At 37.1% G+C, this 14,884-nt stretch overlaps 1 protein-coding gene across 2 annotated transcripts in view; it reads right to left on the bottom strand.

Annotated features, from left to right (window-relative positions):
* Positions 1–14,884, bottom strand: part of GNE (glucosamine (UDP-N-acetyl)-2-epimerase/N-acetylmannosamine kinase) — a 115,716-nt gene that overhangs the window by 11,104 nt on the left and 89,728 nt on the right. For both annotated transcript variants that reach the window (XM_069085234.1, XM_069085235.1), the window contains 3 exons: positions 14,259–14,469; positions 5,243–5,372; positions 177–398 (listed from right to left, as the gene is read on the bottom strand). In XM_069085234.1, the coding sequence (XP_068941335.1) occupies positions 177–398; positions 5,243–5,372; positions 14,259–14,469 (563 nt within the window). The remainder of the gene's footprint in view (positions 1–176; positions 399–5,242; positions 5,373–14,258; positions 14,470–14,884) is intronic.

Below are 14,884 nucleotides of genomic sequence, written 5' to 3' on the forward strand. Positions count from 1 at the left end.
TATGGAGAATCGACAGAGGGAAGACACTGGCATCAAGAAGGCTTGGGAATCAGCCTAAGATGACAAACAGGAGAGACTGTGTTCACTGAGCCACACTCCTCAAGGGACCAAGCTCACTTCTGCTGTCAGACTTCCTGAATAAACTGCTGCACTCACCTCCTACTCTCTTCTCTCACCTGTGCCTGTGATGAGTGTCACAAAGTTCTCCAGTCCTTTCCCTTGACCAAATTTTCTTTCTGCCAAGGCAGCACAATTGCCATCATTGTCTACCCAGACAGGGAGATGCAGAGTATCAGAGATAGGGGTCCTCAGATCCACAGAACTCCATTCCTGAATAAGTTTGGTAGAATGTAGCACAATTCCTTCACGAGGATTCACACGTCCACCTGTGGAAATACCTGACCACAACCAAAAATCAGATAACATTTCTAAGACAAAAGAAAGAATGTTGTTTTCTTAGTGGGAAAATAACTTAACTCACTTAAGCTTCAGTATGGTTAGTACCCACACAGGATTGGCAGTGAAATATGAAGTGGCTATAAAAGTTGTGGATGCTAAACATAGAAATAATGTTGGGTTGTTGGGGAATCATTTAGAGAACCAATCTGGTTTTCCAGTAAGGTAATTGAGGGAATTAGAACAGTGAGTGGTAGTGGGAATTGAATGACCCACACAGACTCCATCTTGTGGCTCAATTTGGCATCTAGCTCAGTTCCCCTTCTATTCAATTAGGGGTCTAGTCCAATTTCTGCCTTGTGAGTAAACTTTATTCAAATGTGGGAACTGCAAGAAAATCTTATTGCATTGTTTGAACCTATCCCTGTGTGACTGCAACGTTGAATCAAGTCTACCTATTACTTAGAGACTCTTAACTAGGTTAGGCTGACCAGAATCCCAGTCAGACCCAAAGACTGATGCAAGAGTTTTCTCACAATCATACATTTCAAGAAATCCTTATGTCTTATCTGAAAACTGGCCTCATACTGGTCAATCAGTTATTGTTTCTATGTTCCTCTGATTGAATACAGACACTTGGAGGAGAGGGACACCTCTTTTTCTGATTTTAAGGAATTTTACATGTTTACTTTTCCCCTCTCAACTTGAAAAGTCCCTAATCTTTCCTTCAATTAGAAATCAGATTACCTAATGTATCTTGGTTAATTGTTTTCTTTTAAGTAACTAGTCTTATTTGATTGTTTCTAAGGCATAAAAATCTCTCTTCCCCACCCCTCCCCCAGTATTTGGGGTCCAGTGCCAAATTTGAAAAGGCTTATTTCAAGTTTGTTGAGCGATTAGCATGTTTACTTAATAAATTTATATGCTCAGAAGCTTGAATCTTTGTTTCCTCAGACACTTCATCTTTCACCCACCATACCAATTCTAGTTTCTATTATTGACAGTTCACAACTTCTACAAACTATTCCCAGAAATAGTTTGCAAGTTTGAAATTTGGAATGTATTTCTCTAAAGAAACATAAATGGTAATTAAGTTCCCAACTAGCCAGCAAAGTCAATTAACCCATATTTGTATTTCCCTTCAAGTTGCATAATACAGTGAAATGAACGCTGAATTTGGAGTCAGACAACATAGACTCGATCCTGTCTGGGTTTCAGAGTCTTCATCTGTAAAATGAGGAGATGGGAGAAGATAGTCTCTAAGGTTCTTTCTAAAGCTACGATGCTGTGATAGACTCCCTCATACTGGTATTGTCCTGTGAAATGTGCCTCTTCCTCTTCCTCTCAAGGTTTCAGATACATTAGGGGTTAGAATGAGTTTTTCTGGGAAGCCTGCAACCTAACTAGTAGCTATAAAAAACTTTTTTTTTTTTTTGCCTTTTGGAGGGCAATTGGGGTTAAGTAACTTGCCCAAGGTTACATGGCTAGTTTTTTTGTGTTAAGTGTTTAAGGCCAAACCTAGCCACCCCTTATAAAAAACATTTTTATGGGGAAAAAATGCATTCCACAGAGTAGCCTCTTTGGTCACATTTGCCTAATATCAGACAAGAAGAAAAACAGTGATCCCTTTCCTTTCTCATTTCTCCCTCCCCTCTCACCTACCCCCCAGTATGAAGGGAGAGAAGTAATTCAAAGAACAGATCTCCTTGCCTGGAATTTTATAGAACTTGGACTGAGGGGAAATCCCATCTGATCTCTAGGCACAATGAAGGCCAATCATTTTTAAGAGGGGTATTCATAAATTGAATATGTAGAATCTAGAGAGTGTCTGTAAATACTGCTGGGAGGGGAATCCCAACATCATGGTGTAGAACAGAGCAAAGTAACTTAACAACAGGTACAGATAGGTGGCAGATACACCCCCCCCACACACACACACACAGTCTTTTCTCTAACAAAGACAACAAAAAACACAGACTGTTCTTTATGTGAAAAAAAAAAAACTAAGACACTGGAAGCAGGCTATTTTGGTACAAAACAGGAGACACTGGAAAGTAATTTAGCATTATTTTTTAAAAATTTTAATGCATTGATACAACAAAACATATTAGAAATTCATAACTATTCATGTATAAACTCATCCTGTTCATAACACTTTATTACCCCCTATGTAATCATTTGATTCTTCATATCTATGTACATATTTTTATTTTTGTCATTGGCAGTGTGTAGCTTTTAAATATTTTGCTTTTGCTTCCTTTGTTTCAAATATTATACATTCACACATATATATGTATCCATATCCAAATTTTTTTATATTATTTTACAAAAGTCCTAGTTCAGTTTTAAGTTTTAATAAGTATGTTTGTCATATATTAAATATAGTTATATTTAATAAGCATTATTACATTCTATCACATTGATATAACAGTTTTAGTCATTCGTGAACTGTTGGGCATTTATTGCATACAATTTTTTTGCAAATGTAAAAGAAGTGCTGATTATATGTAATGCATATTTATGTGTACACACACACCCACACATATATTTATATATATATATATATATATATATATATATATATATGTTAACAGATATCCTTTGTCTTTTTAACACTCGGTGTATATCCTAATACATGGTAGGATCATAACTATGACTTTTGATAAATTCTGCTAGATGGCCTTTTAAAAAGTTTAAATCAACTTGCAATTCTGCCACCTATGTATTTCCCCACAGTATTACCAGTATATACCAAAAATAAAATGTTTGCCATTATCATAGGTATAAGTCAATAACCTGAAGCTGTTTTAATTTGCATTTCTGACCATCAGTGAGGTTGAACATTTTTTGAAATGACTGTTTATAATGGACATCTGCTTATATTTCTAAAAACATGGGTTTTTTCCTTCTCTATTGTGTTAGTGGAGGGAGGCACCTTTCACTCACTACTTCAGTTCTACTAACTTCTTCTTCCAATTCCATGTTGAGTATATATCGATGTCCTGTGGTTCCAGAAATAGATATTAGATGGCTCAAGTGACGTTGGTGGTAGAATAGCAGTTGCTGAGTCCTGTTTGTAAGGTTTTAAGGTTTTTCTCTTTCTTTTTTCTTTTTAACTTCTTTTCCCATTTAGAATCATCTCTACCTTTTTTTGAGGAGGGTAGAAAGGTAAAACTACATCACCACTAGGGTGGCCAGGTAGCACAGTGAGTAAGAGCACCAGCTCCAGTGTCGGGATGACCTGGGGATCAAATCTGGGCTCAGATACTCACCACTACACCCAGAAATAGCTGGCCGTGTAACCTTGAGCAAGTTACTTAACCCTGATTGATTTAAAAAAAAAACTACATCACCATTTCCCATAAAGTTTGGGACATTACTTTTTATAGTATCTATATTCTTAAACAACAATGCCAAAACTGAACATTTCTGTACCACATTCTCCCTACCATGGTTCTACTTCCCAAATTTCTTTAACAGATTGAAAATGAAAAAAACTGTAGTAATTTCTACAATACTGCTGACAAAGCAACACTGATCTAGTTTAAAGATATCCTTACAAGAAACTAAAATCAGTGATCCATTATTTAGTTAAAGGCCCTGACCACTGTGAACCCTTCAAGAACAGGGGGTATGTATATCTGAGCATACAGCACATGCTATGCAAAGAGCTGATATTCGGGAGATTTTTATTTTTTATTATTACAACATGATCTTCAGCAAGTATTGGCTAATGGTGTCTCTTAACATACCAGAAAGAAAAAAGGACTTTGAATGAAAACTTCTAGGTTTGAACCTCAGCTTTCACATTTGTTAGCCATGTAACTGTTGGCAAGTCACAAAATCTTTCTAGGCCTTAGTTTTATCATCTACAAAATAGGCATAATAACAAAGATAGCCTATCTCATAGGATTAATGCAAAGAAAGCACTCTACTAACTATAAGAGATTACATAAATATGAGCTATTTTTCTTTCATATGTTACTTACTTCTGAGAAAAGACACTGTAATAAATGAGGATTAAGGTCCTTGAAATGCAAGATTAAATGGATCATTTAAAGAACTAGGGAAACTAGAGTAAAACATTCCTTGAAGGTCTTAAAATTGAGCAAACCAACCCTCTCTTTTATGTGAATAAGACCTTAAATAATCTGCCTGTTCACAGAGAGCATAAAAGGCTAACAAATCCTCCTTCAGCAAAGTCAGTCCTTTTTCTGCCTTCTATGTACAACATTTTCATCTCCTCAGTCTGTGCCTTCACCATTTTTCTCTAGCCTGAAATGCCCTACTTTTCTCTTCTCTGCTTATTCTTATCCAAATCCTAGTCTATCCTTCAAGGACATCTCCCTTTGTGAGCCATTCTAAGATGACAGCAGACTACCCTAAGTTGCTCCTTTTCTGAATTCCTATTTCATATGCTGTTACAAAGGCAGAGACAGCTCATGGTAGAGAAGACAGAGTTCTGGGCTTGGAGTCAGGAAGACTTGATTTCAAATCTGGCCTCAGACACTTACTAAGAGTGTGAACCTGGGAAAGTCACTTAACTTCTGTTTGCCTCAGTTTCTTCATCTGTAAAATAGGGATAATAACAGCACTTACCTAACAGGCTTGTTGTGAGACTCAAATGAGATAATATTTGTAAAAGTTCTTAGCACAGCAGTGCTATACTATGTTGGGACATAATACATACTATAAAAATGCTTATTCTCATTATGGAACACTTGTCACTTAACACTGCTGATTAACTGAAAAATAAACATCAGAACACAGCATATTGTACAATCTAATAGATTTACTCTGCACTGGTATTGAGGTATTTCAAATTAAAAATATATATTAAACTCACCCACTCCCAAAATTCTGCAATTTAGTTTCACAGCTTCTGCTGCGGCCTCCACACACATCTGCAGAATTAATTTAATTCTTTCTTCATAGGTTTTAGGATTGGACTGAGTATACTTCTTAACTACTTCACCCTAAAAGGGAGAACAAAAGCAGTAAGAAGGGGAACATATTAAAATTATCATAGACCAAGAATGAAAATTGACTACTGATTCAGATGGCTAATCCAAAGATTCAGCATGGGATATAGTGAGGATAGCTCCACAGTAAACAGCACTATATAATCAGTGAGCCCAGTTAAACCTCCTTGTTAAGTCACAATAGTTTATCCAAAATTTTACATAATTTGAAGCAAGTCAACCAGATGCCCCTTCTCATCTTTTCATCTAAATGACAGGCCACCGAGTGCAGTCACCTTCATTCAGTCTTCATCCTCTTTGACAACTCTGAAGCTTGTGATAGTGCAGACTACTCACCCCTGGAATTCTCTCTCTTCTCTTCATTCCACAGAAACATGGCCCTACTGTGTTCTTCCTCCTGTGTCTACTGCTCCTCTTTCTTCTTTCTTCCTTCTTCAAGGCCTTGTCCTTGGCTCTGGTCTATTTTCCCTCTATATTCCTGCCCTCAGCAATTCAATCCTTTGGCTTGCAGTCCCTAGTTCCAATCTGTCTCTTGAGCTCTAGACCTTTATTTCCAGCTGTGTATGCGACATTTCCACCTAGCTGACCCAATGACACTGTGAACACTTTAAAAGATGCCTGCTTTCATTGTTGCGGCAATTCCCTTCAACAGTACAGACTGCAGCCTATCCAGGCCCGCTTTTCCTGTGGGATTCTTGTATGTGTATTTCTGTAAACCTTCCATAGAAGATTTACCAATGATGGAGGCCTTCCTTTTTGTTTTTAAAAATTTTTGACTATCACTGCTATTCACAGTTATCCCATAATTTCACTAGATAAAGGTCAATCTCCTTAAATCACTTCCCATGTGCAAAATAATCATTGCTATTATGCTGCAACCTGCTTATTCAATTTGTTAAACATTTTTTAAGGGCCAATGTGCCAGACACTATGCTTGGCAGTTGGGATTCAAAGACAAAAATGCCTATATTCCTACAGGACTTAATATTCCCTTAAACATGTACAAAGAGAAGCAAACACAAAATTTATACAAAGAAATTTCTTGGGGAAGGAAAGAGCACTAATAACTAGAGAGATCTGGAAAAGCTGTGTATGTAGGAGGCTGTACTTGAGCTGAACCTTAAAGGAAGCTTGCAAGTCCAGAACTTGAGGTGTGGAGATGATCCATCCCAGGGATTGCAGGGCAACAGCAAGGAGGGAGGGCATGGAACACCATGGACTAGAAATGACCGGTTTGACTGGAACACTGACTGTCTGCTTTCCATTGTCTTTAGGTCACCCACAATTTCAGTTCTGAGATTTTGGTCTACCATAGTTCACAGCTATATACCATCACTGGGAGAATGCATTTGTTTTTTAAAGGTTGTTTTTGGCAGCAGTGGGCATATAAATTGTCAATTTCCCAATTCAATCCAACCTATTCTCTTCTCAATTAGAGTCCCCACTCACTGTCGTGAGGGGTGGGGGGGAATGGAATGGAAAATCACTTATTAAGCACTCACCATGTGCCAAGCACTTTGGATACAAACAGAAAAGGAAAAAAGACCTTGCTCTCAATGAGCTCACACTAATTGGAGGAGACATTTAATTAAAGGAGGGTTTCATTCAGGGAAGACAGAAAAGCCAAGTGGTATTTTCTTTCTGCTGTATATATCTGTACTGATTAAATACTTCAGTCAGATATGCATCCAACTATATGTTATGGCCTTTATACATTTTGTTTTTCCAAAAACCAATCTTTTTTTGAATGACCATGGAGCTCACTAAGGAATAGTGTTCCTGTAATATTTGGGGAGTTGGTATGATCAGCATAATGCCATGTGTAAATAGAAGCATCTTTAAAATCCCGCCCCCCCCAGAGAGAATTTCTCTTCTATTTGGACTTTGTACAGGGCATCCTCCATGACAATGGTGAATACTTTTAATCAATATACACATTTCTTTGTTTTATGCCTCAACTGATGTTGATATTCAGTGAGGCAATAAGTAAAAATTGTTTCTAGGGTTATACCTGTCATGATTTCTTGTATAAAGAAGTACTTTTAAAATTTCTTCAATTTATTTTTTTAATGAACAAAAATCTATTTCTTTTCTTCCTATTTAATTCACAACCATACCATTGAAAAATAAAGATAAAAAACAAAACCTTTGCGAAATGTATGCATACTTCCATTCAAGTCAAAGAAATGTCCATGTTGGCCATGTCAAAAAAATACAGGTCTCATTCTGTACCCTGAATCCATCAATTCTCTTTCAGGACTTGGGCAGACTGAGAGAGCATCTGAGTCAATAAATCAGCATTTATTAAGTACCTAGCATATGCTAGGGACTGTGCAGGGCAATGGGGATACAAACATAAAAATTAAACAGTACCTTCCCTGAAGGAGTTTACATTCTATCAGGAAAAATAATACATCTATAAATATATATAAAATAAATGCAAGGTAATTTGGGGGAGAGGCACCAGCATCCGGAGGGATCAAGAAAGGCTTCATGCAGAAAGTGGAGCTTAAGCTAAGGTTTGAAGGAAACTAAGGGACAAAGGTGAGGAAGAGGTACATGACAGAGACATGAAGGGACAGCCTGTGCAAAGCATGGAGCTGAAAGACTAAATGTCACATGAGATGAATAGCAGAAACACTAGTGAACCAGATCATAGAGTGAGGTATAGGAAGTATTGAAAGCATGGTTGGAACAGGTTAAATGTCTTAAGCAAGTCCAGTTGTTTTGTTTTGTTTTTTAAACAGGAACAATTTAATTATTTGCCTTTACATCCAGAACCTGTAAGAAACTTCTACAAACTTGTAAGAGCAAACAATATCCAGAACTGTAAAAGTAAGGCACATTTTACAAAAAAAGGATGAACAAATTTTAAAAGTCAAACATTCAACCTCGTTACTAATCACAATATTACTGAACACCCATTTGGGGCCTCTTCCCAGAGCCCTTCCTTGGTGCTTATTTTTTTCTACCTTTGCCAAATCCTTAAGATTTTTCTTAAATGGAAAAAGAGGTGTTTTGTTTCATAAAGATGGCACTTATGAGAAGGGTCAGGGCAGCCATAAACCAGACATTATCAATGAGTGAAAAAGCCTTTTTTGAACTATTCCTACTAAGTGTCAAGTGCCATGCTCAGCACTGGGGATAACAACTAGAGAAAGACTGGTTCGTGGTCAGGTTCACACCCGGGGGGAAGACAACATATTAGAGAGTTTGGCTGCTGGGCAAAGGGAAAGACTTGGAAGTCCTAAAAGACATAAGAATGCTCCAGAGGGGCAGACTGTGTGGCCCAGCCAGGCATCTTCAGATTGTCAGTAGCTAGGATGACAGTAGGGCATACAAGCAAGGCCAGTGGTCAAGCCAGGAAGTCCTTAGAAAGAAGCATCAGGGCTGATGGTGAGGTTTATTTTAGCAGTGCTTCTTACCTGAAGGAAAAGTTGAGACTCCAATTAACCCAAATCATGTGAGCAGTCAAGCTGTCTGGATTGGTTCTAGGTGATCTGGGGCAAGAGTTGAGCAAATCAAAATTCAGTTGTACCTGACTGAGATGAGGATATCTGCCTTTCTCTTAGTATTAGTATATGTGAACAATTTCTACAGTTGCTGATAGTATGCATTTCTTTTCTGTTTGTATTATTTTAAAAGAAATTTAAAATAGCACACAGAAAAACTGAGAAAGTATATGAAGAAAATGGCCAAAGATAGCCATGGAATACTGCTGCAAGACAAGGAGGGGGAAAGGTAAAGAGAAAATGATTTAAACTAAATTCAATATCTGCAATTGTTAACCGAATCTTCTCACTTTTTTCTAGTTACTTCTCTGGCTAATCTTTCAACTTCAGCACTGCCTTCAATTTTTAAATGACCAGAAACATACTTCCATTCAACGTCCATGTCCACAGTCATATTATCCAGATTAGTGAATTGGTCTTTGTGGACAATATCCTTATTCTAACTTGTTTTCCAGTCATGTTCTCTCCAGTTGTTAATCCATTCATTTATACTTTTGGTGACAAGTTGGTTATCTGTGTACACAATGAATTTCTCTCTCTCTTTTTTTTTTCTTTTTGGAGGGAAATTGGGGTTAAGTAACTTGCCCAAGGTTACATGGCTAGTTTTTTTGGGTGGATGATAAGTGTCCGAGGCCGGAACCGAACTCGGGTCCTCCTAACTCCGGCGCCTGCATTTTACTCACTGTACCACTAGCCGCCCCTACAATGAATTTCTCAATATTTTGGCACTGCCTTCAACTTTTAAATGAGCAGAAACATACTTCCATTCAACGTCCATGTCCAAGTAATATTATCCAGGTTAGTGAATTGGTCTTTGTGAACAACATTCTTATTCTAACTTGTTTTCCAGTCACATTCTCTCCAGTTGTTAATTCATTCATTCATATTTTTGGTGACAAGTTAGTTATCTGTGTACACAATGAGTTTCTGAATATTTTGGGCCTTTGCTTTTTCAACAGCTTTGGCAGCTGCTTCTAATGATACTCTTTGGATGGTCTGTCAGCTACAATGTGTACCAATTATGTTTAGATCATGGGCTGGTCCCCAGTAGATACCAACTTCTTTGTGCCCCTTCTTTCCCATTATTTTTGCAGGGTACCCTTGACATACACAGTGTTAGGGTCTGATCCCTGGTGCAGTCACCCACATCGATTTCCAGAGCCTCTAGTCTGCCAACCACAGTCATAACTCTATGAGTCCTCAGATTTTGTTTCCAAATCATCTTCAGTCTCTCCAAAGGTTTGATGGGGAAAGAAAATGACTCTGACCTTCAGAGAATGTCAGTCCAAGTTTTTATCAACAAACAACAGACACATATCTTGTTCCACTGTAAAACAGTGAAGACAAAGTATACAAGAGTATCCTGTGAAAGCTTGCCTATTCCCTTTTCACATTTCCATTATGGTCCACAGATTTACAGATAGAAGGGACCCTAGTAATCATCCAATTCCAAATGTGCTGATTTTACATATGAAAAAACAGAATCCTGAAGAAGTTAAGTGATTTGACCAAAGTACCATGGATAGTAAATGTCAGAGCTGAGATGTAAATCCAGCTCTCCTTGTTTTCTAATCCAGTAGACTCTCCACTGCATCCTTGATGCATGCATAGTCCATTCTCATAAAGATTTTACAAAGATAAGAAAACAGAGATGTGGGGAAGTTTTTGCTGTTATCTTCTCAGTTATGTTTTGTCTAAAAATACATTCCATGATCTTTTCCATTTTTTTTTTTTTGGAAGAGGGAAGGGAGGGCAATTGGGGTTAAGCGACTTGCCCAAGGTCACACAGCTAGTAAGTGTTAAGTGTCTGAGGCTAGATTTGAATTCAGGTTCTCCTGACTCCAGGGCCAGTGCTCTTTTCACTGTGTCAGCTAGCTGCCCTGATCTTTTCCATTCTTTTGGAAACTTGCCATCTTTTAAGATAGCTCTAGAATCCAAAGCTGAGAGCCTTTAAATTTTATCACTTCTAACATAGATTTGTTCTCTGAATCTTGTCAGGTCTAGTAATCCTTCCCAACTTCATTTTTTTTAAAGCACTATTGTCCCTTTATGATACTGTGCACTGAAGGTCAAATACATTATGATTACTAATGAGTATAGATGACCACAGGAGGGAAAGAAGGAAAAAAGCATTTATTAAATGCTTACAGTATGCAGATACTGTTTGTTCTAAGTTATAAAAAGGCTAGCATATCTGTTCCATATAACATCAATTTATCTTTCCAGATTCATCTAACAAGTACTCTCAGAATGATCTTGTCCAGAAGGTTCTCATTCTAAATTCTCTGCAGGCATATTTTCCCTTAATCACCTAATTAAAATAATAATTATACTATTTTGTGAGACAGTACTGCTTTCAATTTTCCATAATCCTCCTCTCTAATATATTGGAAATGAATTTCTACTCTAAATCAGTGCTGCCCTTCGGAGCTATGTCTCTCTTCACTTCGGCAAGAACAGCAAGTGTTTGCTTTATGAAAAGATGTTTATGCTCTTTTTGTCTTCATTGTGGCAAATGTTTTGCATTTGACTATTATTAAGAAATGGTGATAAAAGTCAGTTTTTACTTTTGTCTCCCTGCTTTTTTTCCAGAGGTGCCAACTTGTTTGAAAAGGTCAGGTTGGAGGTGTCAAAATTGGGTACTGTCTTCTCATCTTTATAATTTCTTCTAATTTGATACTGATTTTGATCAATGCTCTAACCAGATCTGATTATAACTAATTTTGAAATGCTTTCCACATAGGTAATCAATCATTAACTGTGTGATAAGGTAAATAGGAAAATTTAGTTTTATGATGTTGCCCCATGCTTGTCACATCCATTTCCTCCTCATTTGATTTTTGAAGTATTCCTCATTAGGAGACACAAGGCTTCTGGGCATTCTATAACTTTTGGATTCTTTTATTTATCTATCCTGGATATTTCTGGACATAGTTTTTCATCACTTACCTTGATAATTATCTTGACATTGTAGTCAACAAACAGTAAGATAAATGTTGACTTGGCTTGCAAGATCTTAAGTTATTCATAGATTTTTTTTTCTACTTTTTCATCCTCTTTAACCGATACTGATACATAAGGTTTGATTATCTTCATGGTGGTCTGTTAGCTTTTGAACATTTCAAGGTGAAATGACCTAGCATGGGTTCCCTTTCACTTGAGGTCTTCAAGGCTGGATGGCTACATATCAAGAACATTGTAGAAAGGATCTTCTTTCCAGCTACAGGTTGGACTAACTGGCTACTTAAGTCTCTTCCAACTCTGAAATCTGCGATTCTGACTTCCATGAAATGATGATTCTCGTTTCCTCCATGTGAAGGATGAAATAAATTCTTCCAATTCTTTTATTTGCCTAAGGAGAAACCATGAGTCCCGTTTTCACCTAGATGCAAGTTCTTTATGTTTTGGTTTCATTTGCAGGAAAAATACCAAACAGAACATAAGCTATTTGTTGGTTACTTGGCAAATATGATAATTTAAAACACCAAATTTAATTAATGGTTATGGACCATCTTAAAATGGTATGATTCATACCTCATGAGCATCTGCCCCCTCACACTGCAGAAGGAGGAGGAACTGAGGACTGTTTTATATTTTAATCTGTTCGATGGACCATTTTGTTGAGGGAAAAAAATGTTACTTAAGCAACCAACACTGTAGTGATGAAGCTCTACACTTAGTTAGGCTGTCCCTTAGCCAGTAGACATAGGATACAGTCAGGAGAATATCTGGAAAATGTAATTTGACTGAACCAACTAGAACTTGCACTCTGCTGACACAGCCTTTCAGAAGGCAGCTTGCCTCTAAATAAAAATGGGGCATTAGAGTAGAACTTTTGTAGAGGACAACAGGTTGCCATAGTGCAAGTGAAAGATGTTTCTTAATCATCGACTTTAGATAAGAAACTGGAAAACTGCCTCTGAGTCAGGCTAGAGAATAAGAGAGCTAAGAAGTATAGAAGCTCAGGATGAAGATCATATGTATGGACAATAGAGATCAGGCACTGCTGTTACCAAGCAGAAGAATTTGTAACTTATTCATTTGTCATTCCTCTCTAATTCTTAAACTTTCTACCTCTTGTGCTTACAACCTACAAAAACTGTAATTTGGATCTGAGAGGGAAAAAGCAATCCATCTAGTGTCAAGTTAATGATACAAAAAGCAATATCAGATTTGTGGTTTTGTCCTTATTTATTATTTTAAAAACTATACCTATTATTAGTAATTTTTATTAATATTATTACATTAATTCTTACTAATATCTTTAAACTGGTGTTGAATAGTTCTGCTTTATACTTGCCTATTACTGTATTATAAATTAACTTGAAACTTATATTATCTTTGTTTAGATAATATTAAGCTTAAGTCACAAAAAAAAATTTTTTTTATTTTTTTTGGAGGGGAGAAGGCAGGGCAATTGGGGTCAAGTGACTTGCCCAAGGTCACATGGCTAGTTTTGTGTGTGTATGTTAAGTGTCTGAGGCTGGATTTGAACTCAGGTCCTCCTGACTCCAGGACCAGTGCTCCAGGATTCACTGCACCACCTAGCCACCCCAGTGTTCACAAAAAATTCTTAAGCATAGGACTGAACCTGTGATTTCATTGACATAGATAATTCCTGGGTGAGGAAATCATGTCTACCAATGCAGCAGTTAGCCCTTTCTCTGCACCTAGTAGTATTAGAGCTGCCTAGAGCACTGAGAATTTTAGGTGACTCACAGAGGGGTTTGACAGACAGCATATGTCACAGGTAGGACTTGAACTCAAGGTTTTGTGGCTTCTTGAGGCTGACTCTATATACACTATGCCAAAGTGCCTCTAAAAAATCCTTATGCGGGGGTGGCTAGGTGGCACAGTGAATAAAGCCCCAGCCCTGGAGTCAGGAGGACCTGAGTTCAAATCCGGCCTCAGACACTTAACACAAAAAACTAGCTGTGTGACCTTGGGCAAGTCACTTAACCCCACTTGTCCTACCTTTTCCCCTCCAAAAAAAAGCAAAAAAAAAATATCCTTATGCCCTTTATAAGCCAAGTAAAGGCTGACTGTCTGTTCTCATTCTTTTTTGCTAAACTCAATAATTTAATTTATGTGTTAAAAACTGGGACACCCTAGCTGTTTATTGCTCTGAAACATTAAACACTAGCAAAAGGTATAGAGGATATAATTTTCAACCTTAACAACCTAACATTATTTGCTAAGATTATTATTTTGAAATCAAGTATGAATAAGAACATGGACGAGAACATCACACAGGTCAAGACATCACAGATTGGTTGCAATCTACTCTGATGCAGTAGCCACGATGATGAAATTACAGATGTACTGAAGTACTGAAGAATTAATTCTGACCACTTCAAGATTAAATTACCTTCATACTGACTATTGCAACTCGAAGGTTTGTTCCACCTAGATCAACAGCCAAGGCACTCTGGGTTTCAAGTATGTGATCAATGTCTTTAGAGATGTTCTCCTTCACTGGGGGGAAGCAGAACTTCTTTTGTAGTGGTTCTTGGAGATCAATTGATTTGAGAAACTTCAAAATCCTCGGAACAGCATTCCCATCCCCATATATCTTTGAACTGCAACATCCAAACATATTAAATGAAATCAAGCATAGTGCACTACAATGACCATAATTTTTGTGATACAAAATTTATTGTCATATTATATTTTAAAATAATTATGACATCCAAATTTCTATGCTGAATACCTATATATAGCACAGTTCAGTTTTTGGAGAGAAAGCCTAGATTCAATTTAATACTTAGGGGAAAAATAAATACAGAAATGGTCCCATATAAAAATTATCATAAAACAATATTAACAAAATATTAATTTAACATAGACATTTTTCTCACCACAACATAGGAATGCAATATAATCTGTCTTCAGATAGGAAAATAATGATGCTCTCCTATGACTACCCATACTCTGTATAATAAAAGAATGAATAAAAAAATAATCTTTACACACTTGAGAAGGGAACTACATTGG

This window comes from Petaurus breviceps, unplaced genomic scaffold (genome assembly GCF_028583685.1).
Source record: "Petaurus breviceps papuanus isolate PSGF00001 unplaced genomic scaffold, PetGlider_PUasm1.0 175, whole genome shotgun sequence".
Classification (NCBI taxonomy): domain Eukaryota; kingdom Metazoa; phylum Chordata; class Mammalia; order Diprotodontia; family Petauridae; genus Petaurus; species Petaurus breviceps.